Source organism: Chamaea fasciata, unplaced genomic scaffold (assembly GCF_029207755.1).
Source record: "Chamaea fasciata isolate MVZ Bird 193981 ecotype frontalis unplaced genomic scaffold, bChaFas1.0.hap1 SCAF_5, whole genome shotgun sequence".
In the NCBI taxonomy this organism is placed as follows: Eukaryota; Metazoa; Chordata; class Aves; order Passeriformes; family Sylviidae; genus Chamaea; species Chamaea fasciata.
In genome coordinates, this window is record NW_027094090.1 from 59,887,921 (window position 1) to 59,910,531 (window position 22,611).

The 22,611-nt window shown below is 37.6% G+C and overlaps 1 protein-coding gene across 2 annotated transcripts; it reads right to left on the minus strand.

The window, feature by feature from the left end:
- Nucleotides 1-4,430: 4,430 nt before the first annotated feature.
- Nucleotides 4,431-19,475, minus strand: WASHC3 (WASH complex subunit 3). Of its 2 annotated transcripts, none has more exons than XM_066183920.1 (7): nucleotides 19,368-19,475; nucleotides 17,782-17,880; nucleotides 15,478-15,543; nucleotides 14,131-14,259; nucleotides 12,507-12,614; nucleotides 9,181-9,245; nucleotides 4,431-6,187 (listed from the first exon to the last, which is right to left on the minus strand). In XM_066183920.1, the coding sequence occupies exons 1-7, from the start codon at nucleotides 19,416-19,418 to the stop codon at nucleotides 6,103-6,105; spliced, it is 603 nt and encodes a 200-aa protein (XP_066040017.1). In that variant the 5' UTR covers nucleotides 19,419-19,475; the 3' UTR covers nucleotides 4,431-6,102. The 2 variants fall into 2 exon arrangements, with proteins under 2 accessions (XP_066040017.1, XP_066040016.1); XM_066183919.1 differs by having other exon boundaries at nucleotides 12,507-12,617.
- Nucleotides 19,476-22,611: the final 3,136 nt, after the last annotated feature.

Here is a 22,611-nt window from a genome sequence, read left to right on the forward strand (position 1 = left end):
AGAAAATCCAGAAGACCATCCTATAGCTGAGTTAGGGCTGTAACCAGAGAGGGTTAAAGGCTTCTGTTGAGAGGTCACAACATCAGGGGAAAAGCATGGATGGGGTACTGGGTAACATCTCTTTGTGGCATGGACCACTTGGGGTATATGAAGGCTTCAGCTAGGGATGTTTCAGCTCAAATGCTGTTACACCATCACTTGTTTTTACTTGTTATTTATTTTTTATCAAATGCATAAGAACCCCATTCTTTGGAATATGTCCCCACCCAAATGTAACTGAAACTAGCCAACAGGTTCTGAAAGTTGAGGGAAACTAAGGACAGACACATGTATAAAGTGATGGTTTTTCCATAGTAAATTAAGCTAAACAGTTTTCACAATTAAAGTATGCATCACAGAGTTATCCTGTAAAATGGAAGAGCTCAAAAGACAGCTTGGTTACAAATATGATAATAGGCCAGCTCAACAATGATTGAAGAGCCAAGATGTCAGGAGGCTGAAAGAACAACAAAACTTCACATTTACAACAGAAGAGGAAGCAAATACAAAAGCCAGGCAAGAGACAAGGAGAAACTACAGTAACAAAAATACTGCTAATAAACTCTCACCCATGATATTTTAACTGAATTCAGCTGTTTTGAAATTATCTTCTTGATATATGCTTTTGTGCAGGCAGGCAAGCTTCTAACATCAGTTTCTAAAATCACAACAAACACGTGATAAAGCATTATGAACCATTTTTCACCTAATCCATTTCTTACAAAATTACTGGCTGTCCCCTGAGGGAAAAGCAAAAGACGAAACAGCTGAGAAAAAGCTCATTTTCTTTGTTCATTTCCCTCCCTAGTTCTGCTCTACTTTAAAAGTAGGTGAACTGGATCCAGAAGATCAAAGGATCATCTCAGCACACAGAAGTGTTTCTAAAGAGTTGTTGGGAAGTAGCAGAGAGAAATCAATACTGCAAGATGTTCATTGTGAACAGTTTGGCTCGTGTTGGGAAAGGATTCCCCATGTTCTGGACTATGCTATAGGAAATCACACCAGGATTATGAAATCTGCTGGGAGCATGAAGTCAACTGAACACTAGAGATCATTTGTTCGAAAGCAAAAAGCATAATCACAGTTCTTAGGAGAGCTTTTATTTAAAACATGCCTTAGAAATTTATTTCCACTGTCCAATTCTTCACAACAGGTTGGTTCATGTGTACTCAACTTCTCACCACAAGTGACTTAAAGCATAAGGTTTATCAAACAGTTCATAGTAATCACCTATGAAAAGAACTGCTCATATAAATGCAAAAAAATTACTCTCAGATCCCTTTGTTCTGCCTGGTCTTTCCAGCACTCAGATACATGCTCTTTCCAGTAAAAGACTGGCCTAGCATTTACTTTACTACAACTTCTGATTCTACAGACCAGGGCAGGATGCCAGAGTGAAACCCAGGAAGGGATTGCTAGTACATATTCTAGAACATACAAGAGTTTGAGAGGCAAACAGTGTACTATCTATTTACCAGTTCATTCCTTCAGGGAGAGGGCACCAATTTTAAAGTCTGCAAAGAAAACCAACCGTCTGCAAAGTGAATGTTTGTGCAGGATTTTCATTTCCAATCATTAACCTGAAAATGGGAAATATACTGAATGAGAAAGTAATCCATTAGTTGAAGGTCAAGACACAGTTTGGTTTGGGTTTTTTTTTTTTATTTTTATTTTGCTTTGTTTTGTTTTGTTTTAACACAGTAAAATGGAGTGCTTTGTGCTGCATCTGTCCTTGCTCAATGACATGCATTTTAATTTATGGATATTTAGACTTGTTTCTTCAGAATGTGAATGAATCCTATGCTAAGCTTGTTTCTATCACTCATTTTTTTATGGCATGAGGAGTATTATTTTAATTTTCTGCTTCATTATCCTCATAATGAACAAGCCCATGGAACTCCCTTAAAACAATATTGTATTAGCAAAGTTACTGAGTCAAAAACTAAGCAGGAATATCAACAGCTTCCCAAATTAATGAAATTATTTTTGGAAGCACCAACAAACTTGTAATTTAGTACTGAACATCAATCTCTGCTCGTGGCTGGAGTGAAGTCTTGGTGGCAGGAAAAGGGACTGCAGGAACACAAGGCACTCACTACTGGCTTTTAGCAGAAACACAACTGCACAATTAAGCAAGCCACTGGCCCCAATTAATGTGGCAGTTCCTGTTTTGCTTGCAAAGTGCCCTGAATGGAGACACTGTCACATGAAGCATCAGGAGAGTAACACTTTGGACACCAGTGCAGGCATTTCAGACAGCAGGATGCCAAATTTTCAGAAGAATAAGAAAATACATGTCCCATTCTGCAGACCAATTCATTGTAAGACTGTTACCTTGGATCAGCTTTTCAGAGAGAAAATTGTATCTCCAGACAGACTGAGCCCATGATGAACTTCAGTTTCTTGCTGTGTTACACTATGGAAAGCGAAAGTGACCTGATCACACACAGCTCAAAGTGCTGATCTTAGTGATATTCTTTTTCCAAGTACAGGCTATAGTTCGTTGTTTTTTTTTTTTTTTCACAGAACGTCAAACTATACACTTACTCACTGGTGTAAATAACACACACTGGAAAGAAAAACAAGAGAGAGGAAGAGACTCAGCTTGGAAAAAGAACCATTAATTTTCGTTTCAAATGTAGCTGAACAGAAGACTTGAGAGGGAACAGATTAATGATCACAACTGCTAAATCAAGACTTTACTATAAAGTTATCATGTCCAGATGTTTTTTGCCTTTGATAGTTTTTTGAGGTTTTACTTACAAAAATACAGACATGCATCTAGTCTAAGGGTATCTACATGCATTTAAAATGCCTGTAATACCATTAAGAAACTGACCTTTATACATTCTGCACTCCTATTCACCTGCAAAATGAGAAATATGGTGATGGGGTTAAAAAAGTTTGGTTAAACAAAGAACATAGAGTTTACGAGCAGTATGTAGTTAGTATTACCAGATGCATTCGGTGGTTATTCCAACAATGCTCTACAGTAGTTTTCATGCCTACAAGTTGTAATACTTCCCCAGATAATGAGTTTAAATCCATGCAAAATTTGGGCATATTAGAAGTGTCTTACTGACACTTCTTAATGTATATGGCATCTTCTAGAAGTTCATTGCTGTTGGAAGCTTTTAAAAGTAAAAGTCTCTTAAAAATGGACTTTTTCCCTTGTAAGGATTACATATATCTGATTACTGTGCTGCCAAGCTGAAATGCTCCCTCCATCTTCTATTCCAAAACAGATGGCCAACAACAAGCACCTTGGAATATTCTCTGCTTATAGTATTTAGCTTGCGGTTAAGGACTTTCCAGCTTTCTGGGTTAGCACCACATCTCTAGAAAACTGCTGCAGATCAAGGAGCAACAGCACAGCTGACAAAACTCAGCCTCAAACCAACCTTCCCATACTTAATAGCTCCTTGTGTCAGCATGTGTCCTAAGCTGAAACATCTCAGATTGAATTTGGCTACAGCTTAAGAGCAAAGGGATGTGTTTAGGAACAGAAGAGCCTCACGTGGTCAGAGGCACCAAAGGTAGTGGAAGCACTACGGCTGCTGAGACACTGAATGTAAAAAGGGATGGTTTTATCTTTTTTTTATCCCTAGTTCCTCCCAATTTAGACATTTAGATTTTTTCTGTGCAGTGTGTCACCACTCAGCTGGGAGAGACAAAGTGGCAAGATTTTTCTTAATGTTTCTGCAAGTTTATTGAAGTTACCCTACTCCAAAAGTAAGCTTCTACTCTGAAAAAAAATTCCAATTTTTAAGCAATAAATTCATAATCCCTGTTTTTGAAACTGTTATTCTGTGACATATATAATTACTGATTTATTGTCCCATATTTTAACAAGTGTCTGTAGGCCAGAGGCTTTCTTTTTCATTCCAAATAAAAGTGTATCTGCAGTGGTGTAAAAGACAATTTAGGGTTTTTTTCAAACTAAAGTTATTTTACACAAAAAGTTTCTTCAGGATGTTAAACAACTGAAGCTATGCCTTCTTAAATGTCTTTTGTTAACCTTGCTTATTTCTTTAGAAAAATAATTAACTACTGTGTCTCAGTTCAACTCTTTAAATCATGCCACTTCCCTACAAAGGTTCATGTCAGTTCAAAAGTATCAAACATATAACACTCATTTATTTCAGCCTTCCTTAAATTTGCTTCTTCGAACAGCGGCTATGGGATACTCAGTTCTCCTGTTGTCAGAGTGCCACCTGGGTTAACTTTAACTCCAAACCCCAATTTCCAAAACTCTTCCCTTAGGCTAGCAGGGTGATACAACTTCAGCAAAGTTAGTTTTGGAAAAACATGAATCGCAGAGATGTTGGAAGAATTTTCATTGTCTTGTTAAGAAGAAGATACAGGAATAAAATAAAACAACAACTCTGGTTTACAAAGTACAGCTTTTATTATACAGACTGCTTAAATGAGTTTTCAAATATAGATTTTAAAAATGAGCGTTTCAATATATACATCTGAAATAACCTTTTCACATTTACATTTGAAATACTTATTGCTAATATGTTACTATTTTTTGTGTTTTGCCAAATGTTAACTATTAAGTACATTTTAAGTGTTCAATTGTAATTAAGCCATCATTGAAATGCCATCTCTAGACATTCTCTAGTGCATATATGCTTCTGTAGGGATTCAGGCATTACTCTGATTTACAGGTTATGGAGAGCATAAATATGTCTGCTAGGCTTAAATGTGAACCATGCTTAAATGACAAAAAAAAAAAAAAAAAAAGCAGGTAACCTACTGAAGGGGCACAAATAACTAAGAGAGAAGGTACTGACTCAGTCATAAAGGCTAACAAACTTATATACTTGGAGTTTCCGTTTTAGTCTTCTCTTAGTCGCAGCAAGAATGTGAAATACCAGAAAGTTAATGACTGCCTGGCACACAGCATTCTGGTATCACAATAATCTGGGGAATTCAGATTGTGAAGGATTTCATGTGGAACAAATTGTATTAAAGAAGATTCTTTAACGAAATATCATTTTTGAGTCATGGAGTACATCAAGTAATTTTGAGGGGAATCTTCAGGGCACATCAGGCATTTCTTTATATTGTTCCTCACTACATGCCTCAAGAGGTGCCAAGGTAGTTTTATCCTTATACAAACTGAATTTTAGCTTCTTTGCTGAAATGATCAGCAAAGGCACAAACTTGGAGGTGATTTCTCATCCTAAGCAAACTGCCCAGCCACAGCTTCTTTCAAGTAAGGCCAATAAAGTCAGAAAATGGTTTCAACTGACCCACATAACAGTGAACAAGTAGTGAGATTCCATTAATAATCTCTCACTCCCTTGCTTTTTTCCCAGTGTCATTTTCAAACCAACCTTGCCATGTTTGTACCTTTCTACAACACTGCAACCTGAATCAGATAAATCAATCCTTCACAAGTAGCAGTTCCTTTTCAGCTTCATACAGATTCTAATGTGGCATTGAATAGCAGTATATGCCTTGAAAATAGATTAAAAATGGGTTTAAATGTATTTTTCACTTGTATTTTAGGTTTTTTTCAAATCTGAGTATCACTGATTTGCAATCACCATAAGAGAGCTGACATATGTAATTCTCGTTCTTGTTCCTGTAGATATAGGTCATTGATAAAAAAGTACAGTTCATCAATGGAACATTTTCACTTTCCAAAGTTAATTTACCTTTAACTTATGGGGCAGAAAGAAGGCAACATAGGTTAAATATGTTACACAGAAAATCTAACAATGACCAAAATGCAGTTTTAGAGACATGGAGGTTTAGAGGTGTGGAATTCTTAGACCTCTCCAAAGTAATTTCATCATAATCAGAAACAAATCTGACATGATGCAGCATGAACACTGCAAGGATCTTATGATTCATTTTCATCGGGGAAGGTTCAGGTTGAAACATGGTGCCTGTTCAAACTTTCCAGAAGAGAACATGGAGGATCTTAGTTCTTAAAAATGCCATCAGATAAACCATGTCACCCATGTGATGCACGCAAAACCATTGTCTGCCAAAGCTCCCAACATATGAGCACTTAACAAAGGTTTCCAAAGGCTGGAATCAATCTCTTCAGTCACTGAATGAAGATTCACTATCAGAACTGTCTTCTGCTTTGCCATCGTCTCCCCAGGCAGGCACAGGGGCATCTGGGGTCCTGCAGGCAACAAAAACATTCTTTGTTGCATATCCAGCTGAGAACACAAGCAGCTCAGCACGTAACACCACTGTCCTTGCATGACAACTGCAGGCACTTTATTGCCACAACATTTAACACATTAACTGTTTATGGTTCACAAACTCACACCTTGGTGGTATTGCTTCACCTACAACTGAAGGGCAAACACTAGAAACTCTAACTCACTGGACACCAAAACTCTGTAGACACCAGTGTGAATGCATGCCTTTGATGCCATCAGAAATGATGACAGGTCATTAAGAAGTGGCAAACACTTGTAGAAAGAGTTGAAAGCAGGCAATGATGATTAATTCAATTTTTTTTTCAATCTTCAGAGGTTCTAGGGCTGAAAGGAACATTCTGTACACCATTGAGCAGTGTAAATAGTACATGAAAAAAATAAGACAGGAAATGAACAATATTGTATCCAACTAAAACTGCAGGGATAATTTAGTGAAGCAAAAAAGAATTACTCAGAGTGGAATTTGGCTAGAACATTGGGTTAAATTTGACATGCAAGAGCAGCCATGGGATTTTTATTGACTACAAATGATTAGACCTCTTGTATTTAGTTTCAAAGAGAGTATTTAGGATGGATCTTAACACTGTGGCAAAATGTTTGCTTGGGGAATCTATTGGAAATGAAGGTGAGAGAAGCAAGCCATCTAAAAACTAACATTACTGCCTGAAGATGCTGGATCTCCACGGACTCTCCCTCCTAAGTATGTAATGAATTTGACATACAAGCAATACAGAGCCTTATAAAGGCTGAAAGCAAGGTAAAAAATACATACAATATACACATAATTATACTTGGGGGGAAATGACATTCAGAGAAACTCACTTCCTGTATGACAGTTAACATCTCTTGGATAAAATATTGCATTTTAAACTGACAGTTGTATTAATCATCCTGTTCTTATTTATCTTGGGGGTATAGAATTTCTTTTCCAACATTAGTTCTGTTTAGTGTAATTTCTCTGTTGGGAATCCCTAAGGTAACTTTAAAGTGTTCCTAAACATTTTTGGTGCAAAGATGAGAAGTGTGTCAAAGAACTGCAGAAGAGCCTTCTCCCTCTCTGCTGCACACCTCTAAAACAAATGAAGAAAGCATTTGCTTTCTCATGCAAATACCACTTCGCAATATTATTCATTGTTTCCGTGGTAATGACAAAACAGAAGAGCTGTGCAAAGACATGAGATCTGGAGAGACCAGTGCAAAACCTCTCATTTATTAAGAAGAGGAAGATGGTGCTGAATTCCTTTAGTTTATGAGAGCAGGACAAATTCTTCTGGAACTGAAGGCAGGCAAGAGAGGAAAGGTAAGAAACAAAAGTTAAAGATAGGTAAATTGGGAGCTTGATAGAACAGGCAATTACAAAACGCTGTGAAAAGTTGAGAAAGGAGCAAAATCCGAGCTGGAAAAGCCAAGAGGAGAGTGTAGAAACAATATTGTATCATTAGAATTAGCACATCTACAGCCACAAATAACCCATGCTCAGCCAATGGCAAGGAGCTCGGGCAGTCTGCAGTAAGTGACTGGGCACACAGCCAGCCATATGTACATTTTCCTAATTTTCCCTGGGACTGAGTGAGGAGACCTAAGGAAGTTGAAGACCCAAGAAATGCTGTGTGAATGGCAAGATATATTTAAAAGAAGAAGCCTATAATATCAAGACAAGAAAGCAAGCATATTGAAAGGTCACCTCTGATACCTTAAAATGTTCCACATTATGCACCTTGCCAAATAATTAGCTTTCTTTAACCAGTTCTCAAACCAATAGTATTTTAAAGAAAATCTGATTAATCTGTCTAAGCATTACTGTTGCACAGACCTTTGAAGATGGATTTGGAGATCTAACCCCAAACACATTCTGTGAGCCTCAATCCAGAGTAATAATGTTTCTGTCTCAACGCAAAATAGACAATCCAACAGCAGACATTTTTTAAAAAATAGCCTTTGAAATTTTAAGCTATTACATTTTTGGTTTATTTACTATAAAAAACACCCAAACATGAAGAAATAACAGCATTTATAGAAAGATATGGACTTGAAAGCACAGCAAAAAATACAATACATTTAACACACATATAGAAAACCCATATTTGCTAAACCTATCTCCAACTTGCATAGGGTCTTTCTTTCTTTCTCATTTCATTAGTAAAAAAAACCCCTGAGGAATAACTACTTTAGGCTTATCTAGACAAGGAAGTAGCTGGGAGCTAAAGTGACTAATCATATGATGATACTTCAGGTTCATTTTATTTAACAAGTAGCTAGTTTCAGAATAAGCCTTTACAAAATGTAGAAAGACTTCACTGGAAAGGAAAAATAGACTTTTTAATACCCTGACAGTTTCTGAAAAGAATGCAAAAATACTTGAAAACATTTTGGTGTCTATAATGTATGAATGAAAGCTAATACATTCATCAGTTTAACAAATTCTGTGAAATAATACAGTAGGACTAAATTAAATTTAAAATAAGACTAAAATTAATGTTTATGGCCAGACAAGAAGCTTAGAAAATTACTATCTATTCTTAGTAGTTTTCACATCAGGTTAACTCAATCAACAGCCAAAATTTTAAACTGCTGACTTCAATTTACACTGTCAATTTTGAAGTCACGTTGTACACTCCATTTACTGAGGGAATCTGGAAACAACTGTGTTGTCCCTCATGCATCCAGCAAAATAAGATTGAGTTTGTTCTTACTACTCTAAAATAATGACATTTTCTTATTGGAGTGTTGAAAGCAAGTATGTGGGAAAAACCTCATAGTCTAAACAGGGCAGTGAAAATGGCTACTAACCTTTTATTTGAGTCCTCAATGCCAAATGCACATTGTCAAATGCTAGCTTGTCACTGCTATAGCTCACACCACATTGAACAACCTTTTCTAAGCATGTTTTTCCAAGTTTTTTAAACACACAGTTGCACTGCAGCCCTACTGGGAGTCACAAGTTACTTACTCAAGAAGATCTGGATTTAGCCCCTCAGAAATCATTTTGTTACGTATTGCCATAACAGGAACACCCTGTGTAGCAGGAGAAAGAATAATATAAAACTACTGGACACAAACAGGTGAGTTAAATCACACAGGTACTTTTAAACCACACTTTCATATAAATTAATGCATGTCACTTCTCAAACAACAGCATGGAACAAGAATCTCAGTTGCCATCAATATGAACATAGAAGCAAGAAACAACTGAGATTAGAAGGCCTTTTAATCCATTTTATATTTATGGCAAAACATCTAGAAAAAGTTGCAGGGAGAGAATCAAGACTGGATAGATATATTTGCAATTCATGCAGACAAAATCATGAAGCTGAAGTTATCTGTATGGGTAAGAACGTGGAGAAAGCACAAAGTAGCACAAAGACAGAAGAGAAGTTGTGCTAGGAAAGACTTGGGCATGCTGAAGGTATACCCAAGAGAGAGAGGAAAACCAGGGAAGTGCATCTGCTATCACTCCTGAAGGATCTCTTAAGGCAGTGCTAAAAACTGGAGAAGTCTAAAAAGCATGGAGAAAAAGGCACACAGGACATGAGAACAGAAGCATAATTTAAAAGTGATTTTTCTGAATACAACTGCTTGTGCAGTCAGGCTTGAATCTTCTGTGACTTGTGGACAGATTTCAGCCAACTATGTACATGTTAAAAAAACTCCTTCCCTTCACTGCAAGTCCTTCCACAGCTTCTGCACTTTATTCATCAACACCTAAACATCCTCTTATCTTGGATCACATAACCAAGACCCATGTCCTGTCATGAGATACATTCCAACAAACTGCTCCTATGTTTCCACTAAAGTTGTTCAAAGGCAACTTGTTGCTTTGCTATCTCCCCTTGGAAACCATCAGAAATACCATCTGGATCACTCCACGCCAATATAGGATATGGGAAAAGAAACCCAAACCAAACAAAGATACAATTTCTGATTCGAAAGGGACAAAGTTACTAGTGGTCAAAGAAATTCTAAATGGAAAGTGGTGTAGGACTAGTATTTTTTTTGTCCAAAAGCAACTAAAATAGTGATAAAATAAAGGGCAGCCATAACTAGTGTTCCAGGGAAAGATGTGATTCTAGTGACAGTTCCACAGTAAGAATCATAATCAAGGCTTGTGCATGAGCACAAAGGTACATGGCTCTAGCAATCTATCAGGCATAATATCAAAAGAGGTCACTGAAATAGTTGCAAGGTAATAGCTTGAAATAAAAGAACATCTCAGTATTTCACAACTGATGTGCATTACAAAGGTGAATATTTTGAATATTTATTTGAGTATTTTATGACGGTTTAAAAATTCAGTTATTCTAGTATAGATTTGGACACCAGGGATTGTGGGTCTACACACCATCTTGTACTAATGCTTTTCCTCTGCTTGATTGCTCTTAGGGTACTTTTCCCTACCTCAGAAGTCACTGATGAATTGTTTATGCATCAACCCAAACCAGGTGAAAACAGAATTGAGTCAGATCAGGCAAAGCAGAAATCATATTTTATTTTAATCACAGGGAACTTGGTATAGGACTTCTAAGAACAGGTTGTTTTTATGTTCACACTTGGAGTATGTTTTATTCCAGCATTGTGTGCATTAAAATCTGTGAGAAAAAATCCTCTCAGTACCCTCATATATCATAGATTCAGAAAACTGATCTGAAGTTTAATCAAAATGCCCTTTTAGGCTTCTTATCTGAAGGGAAACAGTTAACATTGTACCTCTATTTGTTTATAACACAATCAGGGCATTACAATTACTTTACCTTTCATGCTTTCCTAAATTTCAATCTGCAAATATGGTACTGCTTTTGTATGATTTCTTGGAATATTGTTGTAAATTTTAAAAAGTAAGAATTTAGTATCCTCAACTGCACTCCACCAAAATGAGTTTGTCACAATTTCACGGAAGAGCTACTTTTACTGTAGAATGGTGCTCTTTTATACTGCAAACATTGTGAGTTATAAATAAATTATCAGTTCAAACAAATCTTCAGCTAGAAACCTAATTTGGGCAAATTAATGACACAAACTGAAATACTTGACCGGACAAGGAGACAAGTTTGGCAAATATAAAAACCCACATTAATTTGTAGTATGTTAGTTTGACTTTCCTACCACACTGTTTACAACTGGCAGAGGAGTCACCAGGAACTGCCAGTACACAGGAGAAATGTGGAAAGTGAGATCTCATTCCTCTAGCAGTCACACACACACACACACACACAAAAAAAAAAATCAAAAAAATCTGAGTAATTAGACCATCCAGCACTTTCAAATCCACTTTGAAGTCTGGCATTAAATCAATACACTAACAAAATGTTCTACTCTCTGCTACTATTCCACTGTTAGGTTTTCCAAATGGTTTGTAATAAGCTACCCATAAAGTGCCAACTTGTGATTTAAGTGAAAAATAAAGTTTGGAACATCATTCAAGGGATAAAGCAGACCAATTGTAGTAATTTCTCTGAAGACTGAGTGAAATCATGAAGTTAGTTTTAACATAAGCAACATTTTATTAATACCATGACATAGTCATACTTTCCAGAATTATAATATATCTTTTAGAGGAAAATTTCCACTGACAAATTGAAAATAAATTGAAATTAACTCTTTGTTTCCAATCTCATTTTTAAGTTTGTGAATGTGAAGTGACCTCTTAAAAATATCACAAATAGTCTCCCACTGACCTTCTCACTCCTTCATTAGATTTCACACTTGTTTTATGTTGAGATTACAATCATTTATTTCCTATTTATCTATAGCACCACAGACAAATACGTAAAGAAAACCTGCATCATGCATAATGGGAAACTGGAGTGGAAGCAGACAGTGAAGCAATCCCTGTATCTCTATTTTGGTCCTTACAGAAATATCAAATACTCGTGTTCTGGATTATACTCGCAAAGCTGTATTTTGTACCCTACAGTACAATCAGACTGTAATCAGTGTGTATGCAGGGAATGACTCCAGTTTGCCAGGACAACTCCACTTACAGTGGCATCTTCTGTGCCTCTGGCTAATATCACTTTGCATTTACACATTTCACACCTTCAGTTCACAAGTCTACCAGCAGAATTTTGTAGAAAGATCTTGCCAGAAGCTGTCTGAGGGAATATATTACATTAATTCATTTATTAGAGAAGATGTGCTAGAATATTCTGATGTTATCCTACCTTAAAGATTACTGTTGCAATATATGTTTCCAGATATTTAATGTTCACTTACAGTTGTGTGGTACATTCCACCAAAAAATAACATCCTAGCCAAAGAATGACATGAGAGCTGACTTACCACTTGTACCATTTTGAGATATCTGGCATATCTTGGGTCCTTGGCCACAGTTGTGACATTTTCTGTTACTGCCTCAGTTTTCTGTAACCCTTCTTCTTGTGTATTGTTCTGCTGTATGTGAAGAACAAACCAACCCTTTAATGGTTAGGTGTACACACCACACTCATGGAGAGATTCCAGTCCATAAAGCTGGGTATTTTAGGGTAAAGTGCAACTCTTCTTCATCAAGATTATTCTGATCTACACTCAGAAAATTAGAGGTTTGTATGAAATCACAAAATCCATCTCTTTTGTAGTTCACTTTCTACTTTTACATACAATTTTAAGTTATTGAACAACACATAAAAAACCAAAAAGCCCCTAATAACCTTATTAAGTTGTATTTAATGAGTAGCACAGTATTAAATGTAAAAGGTCTTTTTATAAAAAAATCTCCTCCAGTAGTCAAATGCCTTTTATCCTCAAAATATTTGATTCCCTGACAATGGTTTCATATGGATCATGTAACTTCTAAACTATACTTTTGAGTATAAATCATTACTTAAAGGATAATGTAATGAAATCAAAGATTCCTTGACGGTATTTAATTTAAATAGAATTAAAAATGACAAAAAGTTCCACTACTATTAAATGAACACAGAAAACTGTTTTTTTCTATGAAATTAATCACTTGAAAGCAGCATTGGGAACATCCTTTCAGAAATATATGAACTTTATATACTTAAATATACTTCAGTATCTGAGAGGAGGAACATTTTAAAGAAAATGAACTCATGGTGAGTCATTCTCTAACGTGGCTGGAACAAGCAATGCTGTCCAGTGTCTCTCCTGCCGCTGCTTGCAAATCAGAGTTACAGTCTTTGACAGACAGGCCAAAGCAGCAGAGTGCTCCCGCTGCTGCTTCTTCACAGCAACTTCGGCCAAATAAGAGAATGAGCAGAGATCAGAACTGAGGATTCCATGAGAAGAAACTGCAAGAGGAAACTGGGAAATGAACTCCATCTACAAATGGGCCAGAAAACCTTACTTAGTTAAATGGTGATCACGGGATTTAAATGTCTGGGTTAAAAAATTAACCAACCACACATATTAAACTCCCCAAAATGACAAAAAGTTAGTTGTAGGGATAGTATCTTAATGCTGATTGCTTGTAAGAACCTGGCACTTTCTGGACATGGAGGATAATACACAGAAAACCTTCAATGCAATAAACTCTTTAGAATAAGGTATGCTAGAAATTCCAATTTGAGCTAAAAGCTCACACTCTGAAGAAAGGAGAAAAGCGTTGCAATGATGTGATTTGGTTTTTTTTATTCATGACCTTCACAGCTCCCTGATGTAGTTCATGTTCATATTTTTAGTGTGATTGAAGAGGAAGGAGAAATTTAGCATTAGATTTGAGTTAGTTCTAATTAAAGTCACATAGTTAAGAAAGGCTATAGCCTTTTTTGTTCTAAGTCACTTGATAAAACAGTGCCAGGAGAGAAAAGCCTAGTCTTAAGACTTTTACATTTGATTGCTCACTTCCAATAGACTTGCTTCTTCTATCTACTTCAAATTACATTAAAAACTGGACCTGGAGAGCTCTATTCCTTCACGGTATGAGTTATGCTCCATTACTTACTCCAGACTGAGGTGATCCAGCTGTCTGCTGGTCTGCAGCAGCCTGTGCCACAGGACCATTTGTAACACTGTTCACATTTGCACTGGACACTTCAAATTTGACATCTTCTAGGCCAGGAATTGAGGATAGCTGATTGCAAAAAACATCATCAAATGAGCAATGAACACTTCATAAGACTACATGTACAAGAAAATCTGCAGCACTCTGCTTACCACTTATTGTCCAGGTAAGTTTTACATTAGTAAAACTGTAACTTTTAACTTTTTGCCCCTACTTTTGGCATTTTGATTGGGAAAAAAAATCTTTCTATTCAGCTGGCTGCTACAATAAAAACTTTCACTGTTAACATAGGGTTGCAGAACAGGAAAGGCTTCCACACCTTCCTAGCATTTTGCTACTGCACTTATCAACCACATGAGAGCCATGCAATCTCTGCTACTTCCCGTACAGTGAAAGAAATCATGGCAAGAACAGCGCTATCACCTAACAGATGGGAGACTGGTTACAAATTTTTCAATTTTCTACATCTTTCACTTTTTTTAAGGAAATGCTGTGAATGGATATTAAACACACCACAAATCTATTTGAAGGAAATTCTATATAGCGTGATTATGAAGAATTCTGCAAAAATCATCAGTTTGGATCATTCCTAAATGTTCTGAAATAAGTAAGAGTTAGTAAGTTCTGTTTGTATTATTACACTACTTTTCCCCCACAAAAATTTCCCTGATATTGCCTCCATCATTATTGAAAGGAGAATTTCTTAAAATTTTATAGTGGGTGATTTACTGTCTTTGGGAATTTGTTGATTTTTTCTTCTAGTAAATGGTATACTATATTCCTATATAAGACCACAGATTATATCCTTTTGTCATTTCAGCTGAAGGAGATAAACACATTTACACTAACTTTGATCCAGTTCAGGTCACCTTTCAATATCAAAGATTTACAAGGCTTCTATCTAGTTATTTATTTCAGCTGAAGCCCTTACAGTCCAGTAACATACAAAGATACTTTTGTTTTACAAAGGGGGTAAGAATTTCCTTATTAGAGTTTGTATGACAAAAAGTATGTATGGCTCCTTTCCTGTTCCACATGCTTACCAAACTCAAATTTTCCACTAGGTACTGTTGGTTCCTTTCTTCTGTATCAACTACATATTCAAATGTTACACAGTATAAGTAGCAAAGCCCGCAAAGAGAAAATTTTTGATATCAGGATTTTATATTAGCTCCTTCAAATCATTATGAAAACTTATTTGCTCAATTCAGAGTGTAAAAAGGAAAGTACTTGACATAATCTAGGAGGCTGTTACTGTTAGAAGATGAAGTCTATATCCATACAAACCTTCGCATCCAGAATATTGAGTGTGGTTTCAATTTGTTGGATACGGAGAGACAGTGCTGACAATTTCTACAACAGAAAACAATTAGGATGTGAAAACACTCCCCCATGCACTTGGATACATAAAACAGCTTGCATCTAGTTAAAAAAAGAACCACTTTTGTCTTCTCCCTGCTGAAGGCAGAGTACAGTGTAAATGAGATTATCGCATCATGAAATAAATGAAGCAATGACAACCCTTTTTAGTACAGTAGCTACAGTAGTACAAATTTCAAATAATTTTACTCCGCGGTTGGTTTTCCCAACTGAAGACAGACTATGTACAAAAGAAAGCCAGAGTAAACAGGGTATTAATGTGGGCAGCTGGAGACTAATGGTAGACATTACCATCCCAGTTACCAAATGATGTTTCTTCAAAGCTTTTTCCAAGCATGGAAGATGAAAAGCTATAGTGTCATGTGTATGTAACTGAGCAAATACAAAGAGAAAATCTGATAATTAATACAGTAGGTGATTCAAAGTCCTATCCAGTCAAAATCCACAATGAATCAGAACTAACCAGACACTTTATATGCTCCAGGTGCACCTCAATCAAATTTTGACCTTTTTTAAAAAAAGAAAACAACTTAAGTTTTTCTCCATAATTACTCCATAAGAACTGCCAGTCTTTTAACTAATCACTACCATACTCCACCAGACCTGTCCAAGTGAAGTTGGCTAGAGTGCGGGCTGGCAGATATGTACCATTCTGACAGCTTTCTGGCACCTTGGCAAGATTCTGCCTGGCTCTGAAGCAGAAGTTTAACACCCTAAGAAAATGGCAGTTCTGCCAATATGCTAGAAAAAGTAGAAGACTGACAGGAGTTAGTCTTTTTGGATAGTGCACTGACTTGTTTACAGATGGTCCTTTGTTCATGAAGAGAAGTCAGTCCCTATTGGAAGGAACTATATGTCCTACATTTAACTGGATAAGGGGGAAGGAAAGATGTACAAAAGACAATTATGCAATTTTATGGGTCTATTTGACTAGACAAGAGCCAATAAATTTAGAGTTAAGGATGGTGTCAGCCCTGATTTTGAGTTTCTTGGCTTCTGTTGACTTACACCACAGATGTGATGATGTTTTTTATGTGACCTTTCACATTAAAAGCACTTCTGTACTTCATGAATTTGAAAAACTTCTCAAAGAGTATATAAAGCAACTATTTTAGTCTCTTGGGAAACAACACATTTTGGTTAACTAATTTTTATTAGGCAGACTTCACAGCACTGCTGTGTGCTCAAGGTGGCTTTAAATATATGTGCTCTGATTTACAGGGCCCATGGAAGAGGGAACACTGAGATCGGGTAACAACTGCATTTTTGGACAACTGACAACAGCATCATCAGGCAGTTACACTGTCCCACCTATCAAGTTACAAGAAGTTTAAAAACCTAGGAAAAATGAATTTTTTTTCCTCTGAAGCATATATATTCATGTAGTAGCCAAATTTTATACTTGTCACGGGTCTGGCTCCAAACTTCACCAACAAATAACAGAATTTCTCAGATTACGTGGCTTAGTCTAATTGGATTTGACTGCTGCCCTTGCTCAGCTGGCTAGAGCTGTACAGCATTCTTTGTTGAATAAACTAATGAAAAAGTACAAAAAAACTCCAAAGACAAAAAGGTTACACTCAAAGCCACGTTAAGAAACACCCTTTTTACAAGGAGGGCACTTGTCCTGCTCAGTGGACAATTCTAATCTTGTCAGTCTGGTGTATTTCCACGGACTCTAAAGTCATCACATAAACTTACTAATCCTAGATATATACAGTTTTTTACAGGAAACTGAAGTTAAGGGCTTCATGTTCTATACTAATCACTTGCCAAAAATGTCCTTTTTTCAACATAAAAACTATTTGCACTCAGTGCTTAGTGTATCACTCTTTTAAATTGAAGGTGATAAAATCTGAAAGTAAGTTTTGATGGACCACAAGAACATTCCTTCCTTCATAACAAGGTAAGAGCCAGAGATGAAGCTGCTGAGAATAAACTCCCTGTATCAAAAAGTTCAGAGACAGTTCCAAATGCAAAAGTTTAAGGAAACAGGACTGAGTGTGGCACAATCAAGAATTCATTTGGATTCCTTGGGGAAAAAATCTGTCTTCAGCACTTACTCAAGAGAAACCTTGAACAGAAAGCAGACTACATTTTTTTTGTTTAAGCTACCAGCATTACTGCATCAAAAATATTTAAATGAATGCTTCTCATGTCTTGAATTTTTAAAATTGTATAAAGGGATAGCTGGGAAAATAATAAACATACCTCTTCACAAATAGTAGAAAAGCGGTTGAGAAACTGCACTGTGTGAACTACGAACTGGTTTAGAAATGCTACAGTTCTTTTCTGCTGAATAGCAGGAACCTGTATTAAAATATAAGAAAATTAGGTTACACATCAATATCAATTTTTACATTTGGATTGAAGTATCTGTTAAAATGCATATTTTTTTAGAAGAAATTATTTGGAAATCTGTCTTGAGTGCGGCTGCTGTGAATGCATACATACACAAACCATTTTCTAGTACACATATGCATTCATACAAATCCTTTGCCACTAAAAATCTACTAACATGACAGCTGAGAATTTACAGGACACATAGAAAAGGCAACAAGCTCCAAGAAACAAAGGACTGTTTATCTTAAAGAAAACACTTTTAGATTAAATTGTGATAATTCCTGAAAATCAGTGTTAATATTTTTTAGAAACAGTGAGGAAATTAGAATCTTTCCTTCTGGAGGTTAAGAAGGAAAAGCAAACTTGGCCAGCCATACTAATACTCAGTTACAACCAACACCATGGCAAAAACTGAAGTGTAGTGATGTTGCCATCTAAGTATTTAGTGGCTACCCTACTGGCTCTCATTTTCAAGGCCAGACTACCTCCCAAAAATTATCCTCCGAATCAGTTTCGATGCTCACATACTTTTCAGACTAAAATGTAGAATCACATGTTTGCCAAAAAGAATGGTGGCCATATTGTAACACAGAGTTGGCATTTTTATTTGAACCATTACGGAAGACTGGAACCAGGAACTTTCACACAGAAGTTTATGTATAAAATTTTAGTGACTCAGGGTAATAACCTCGGACAATTGCTTTAAGTCTTAACCTTCACAGAAGAAATTAGCCTATGAAATTTGCATTGATTTAAGCGAAAGACTTATAAGCAATATTATTATTCACCGCACTTTTTGTGTGAATACAGTGACTCTGGTCTTCACCTCTTCTTTAGTCGCTGATTTATCAGTGCATTCAATATGCAATTCACTATGGCCATCTCAAAAATCCTGATTTTTTGTGAGACTTTTGTAGCTACTATTTCAAGCCTCCAACCTTTGCACTTGTACGACAGCATCTGATCGATGCTTCAGCATCTGCTGAAGTTCAATTCTGTGGTTCCAGAATTTGCCAAGCAGTGCTTATGACCTTATCAGAAATCTGTGGGGTGGCTGAGAGCATGGAAGAATCACTAGGTCAACTGGAACTGTCCTGTCTTTATGCTCTGTATTGAGGAACCTAAGTTTAAAAAAGAAAGTTTCTCCAACATTAAAAGAAACGAATAAACAGCTTTGCACGGGATTTGCCTCCCAGATCGATGCTTGAAAAGGCTTAGTCTTCAAATACAACGTTATCACTGAACTTGAAGCAGAGCGCCTCTGGAGATGGGCCGGAGGCACAAGCAAGCGGCCGGAGCCCGCTGGCTCCCGGGTGCACGGGGAGCTGCCCTCGCCGCCGCCGCCGGGCCGGGCGCCGGGGGGACGCGGGGCTCGCCCAGCACCAGGGCCAGCGCAGCCGCCGCCGGCCAGGAGCAGCGGCAGCCCCGGAGCGCCGGGCGAGCGCAGCCCGTACCTTGGTGAGGTCAATGCCGGAGCCCACGATGGGCAGCCCGTCCTCGTCCATGGCCGCGGGCCGGGGCGGGCACGGCGCCGCTCGGCAGCTCGGCCCCGCTCCGCGGCTCGGCCCGGAAACAAACGCCGAGCTCCGCGGGGCGGGGCGCGCCCGCTGCCCCGCGCTTCCTCCTGGGAAACGCAGTCCCGGGCCACAGCTCCCGTGGGCGGCCGTGCCCCGGGGATAAACCCCGAGGATAAACCCCGAGGATAAACCCCGGGGATAAACCCCGAGGATAAACCCCGAGGATAAACCCCGAGGATAAACGCCGAGGATAAACCCCGGGGATAAACCCCGGGGATAAACCCCGAGGATAAACCCCGAGCTTCTGCGGGGCCGCCTTTGGCACCCAGTTTGCGATCAAGCGATGACAGCCGCTGAGGGGCCCGGCCGTGCCGGTGCGGGTCAGGCCGACACCCAGCGCCCCACAGGCCTCAGGACGTGGCCTTGCATAGTGGTGTTCGGGAAGCGTCGACCCCTGCGGTCAAGCCTCAAGGAAAAAATGAGAAAAGCCAGTATAGGAACTGTTCCTGTGCTCATACGCAGAATTTGAGTGGGGGAGTGCCACACTTTGGATGTGGGGAGTAAAAATAAGGAGCACAGAATAGCCCCGGGTTCTTCCAAAACAAGGGCAGATTTGGGGTGATCTGGAGTCCCTGTTTACAGCAGTAAATCCAAACAGATTGTGGGGGATTTCCATATTTAGTGGAAATTCTCCGCGGTTACATCTAAATACTGCTGCATTTAATAAACTCTCCTAAATTCAGGGCAGTTAAGAGACCATCATAGTCTGAGGCTGTCAGGTTTCCACTTGTTATGAGATGAATAAAGGCACACTAATTACTGCAATACTTTGAAGATTAGACCTCAAACGTACTATGCTAATTTTGGTTTAAAATTTGCCAAAATTCTCAGTTTGCTTCTAAATCATTAGCTTGCCAGAGCATTCTACAAATCCACATACAGAATCAATGGTGGCGGTACACAGAGCACTTAGTTCTGTTCTTCAAGTTGCCATTAAATTCTCATTTATTTATTGAAACAGCTTTTTTTGACTTTATTACTTTGACAATGCATTTATTACTAACCTGCTGTCATATGCACATCATTGTTACTCTCTTACTGAGATAGTTTAGCGAAGTTTTTTGTCCATGCTAATTGAATTCTATAACCAACTTGTGATTCATGCTCTGCTTTGGAGCACTGACATGTTGTTGGCTCAATTTCTCACCTCTCCCAAGGGAAGAGCAGCAGGCTAACCCACAAAATTCAGTGGGTTTAGCTTTCAATTCCTAGCTTACAGGAGTTGTGCAAATTTGTGTTGGGCAATGGAGCTATGTCTTTAACTGAAATAAGTTATTTTGCCACATTAATTACCTTAAAATTCCAACTAAATTATATTCAAGAAGAATTGATCTCGTTTATTATAAAGTGTCTATAATACAATTTTTCCAGGCAATGGCACTGAAAGTTAATGTAAATGCATAGTCAGATCGTATCTGAATACCTTGGTCTGTAAAGCTGGATAAGAAATCTCCCAAGAATATGCTCTTCTGTGAACTTTCTGGTACTTCCTGCTTTTAATTTGCCCAAAAATATTGCATAGAAAAGTGCAATGCAGCACTTTGTCAGCTGGAGTTAGGAAATGCAGGGTATGAAAAGTGAAAAACAGAGAACAGAGGAAAATGATCCAAAATTTCCAAATCCTCTTTAAATAAAGTTTTAATTGAACTAACTCATTCAGCTCTCAAGGAGAGGATTTCTAAAAAAAAAATTGATTGATAACATCCAGATTTATAGTGTGTACAATTTGAAAATGTATTTTTTACCAGCACCCATGCTAGATGATAAATGTCAAACTGAGGAATAAGTACTGCACAGTATGTAACTGCTGGCAGTTTATACCCTATGCATGTGTACATATATATGCTGGCATTTAAAGACCCTGTTGTGTAGCTCCACCTTCCAGTGAAGGAAAAGAGATTAAAGAGTGGTTAAGAGTTACCAGAATGAAGTCTGGTTGAACATTAGTATGTTGAAGATGTCAACTTTCCAGATGCTGAGGCTAACTTGGAGTGGAAGAGACATGTGTACAGAAAACTGATCAGAGCTCTACCTTCATCATTAGTAAAAAATACCTGACTTGTGATTAGGGTACACAGAAAAGTAAAAGCAAGAACACAGGTTTCAAAGCATTCAAACTGATCAGCTCCATGTCTTGCACAGAATCAGAGCCTCAGGTCAACTCCAAAAAAAAAAAACCTGCACAAGCTTAGAAAAACTGGCAAGTGCTACTGTGGCTTACAATGTTCATATGCATCTTGTGTGCCTATATACTGTTACAGGTCCCAGGACACCACATCCAGGTTAGAATCAGCCCAGAACTCAAATAACTATACAACTGAGAGACAAGTTAAACAGGAACAAAAAGCTAATCCAAAAAATTTCCAGACATGGTGTCACCTGATCTTCCACAAGAGGCAATAGTTGTTTTTAATAAGGTGGTCCAATGAACAGCTGAAAAGATCAGTGTGGATTAACATTTGCTTGATTTCCCATGGAGTCGTCTAAATACATGCTTGCAAAGGGTGTTTAGTAAGGTTTTCTCTATGAAACTGATATTGCCCCAATGATTTTTCTCCATACTGAATTTAAGCAATGCCCCCCCAATATCAATAATCTCAGTGTGCCAGAATTTGCCAATCTCAATAATCTCAAGTGTACACATTTTACAAACGGTTCAGAGAATTATCAACCCTTCACAGTTAAATAGACTGAGAAATGCAAATGTTAGGTATTATGTAGGTTTCTTCAAAAAAAAAAAAAAAAAAAAAGGAAACTAAATGATAAATGGATTGCAGTTCTCTGAAAATGGTTTGTGAAGTTTCAGTTTTCCAAGTACTGTGCTAAGGCAACATGACAGGATTAACTAATTATTTTGTTCTGTACAAGAGCATAGAGAACATGCTAAAAACATTAGCTGCTCTTATTTATTTATTTATTTAAAATATCCATATTACTTCTTTCCAGTATAAAATTAAGAGCCTTGAACTTGGCAAGATCATTCCTGGGTAAACAGTTTTAAGTAGTCCTTAAAAACAGGGTATGAAAAGCAAACATCCTGGTTTCTGAATTAACTACAGAACCAAAGAATTTCTGCACTTTGCCCTCTTGAGTCTTAAGCAATTCTAAACCAAAAAAGTCT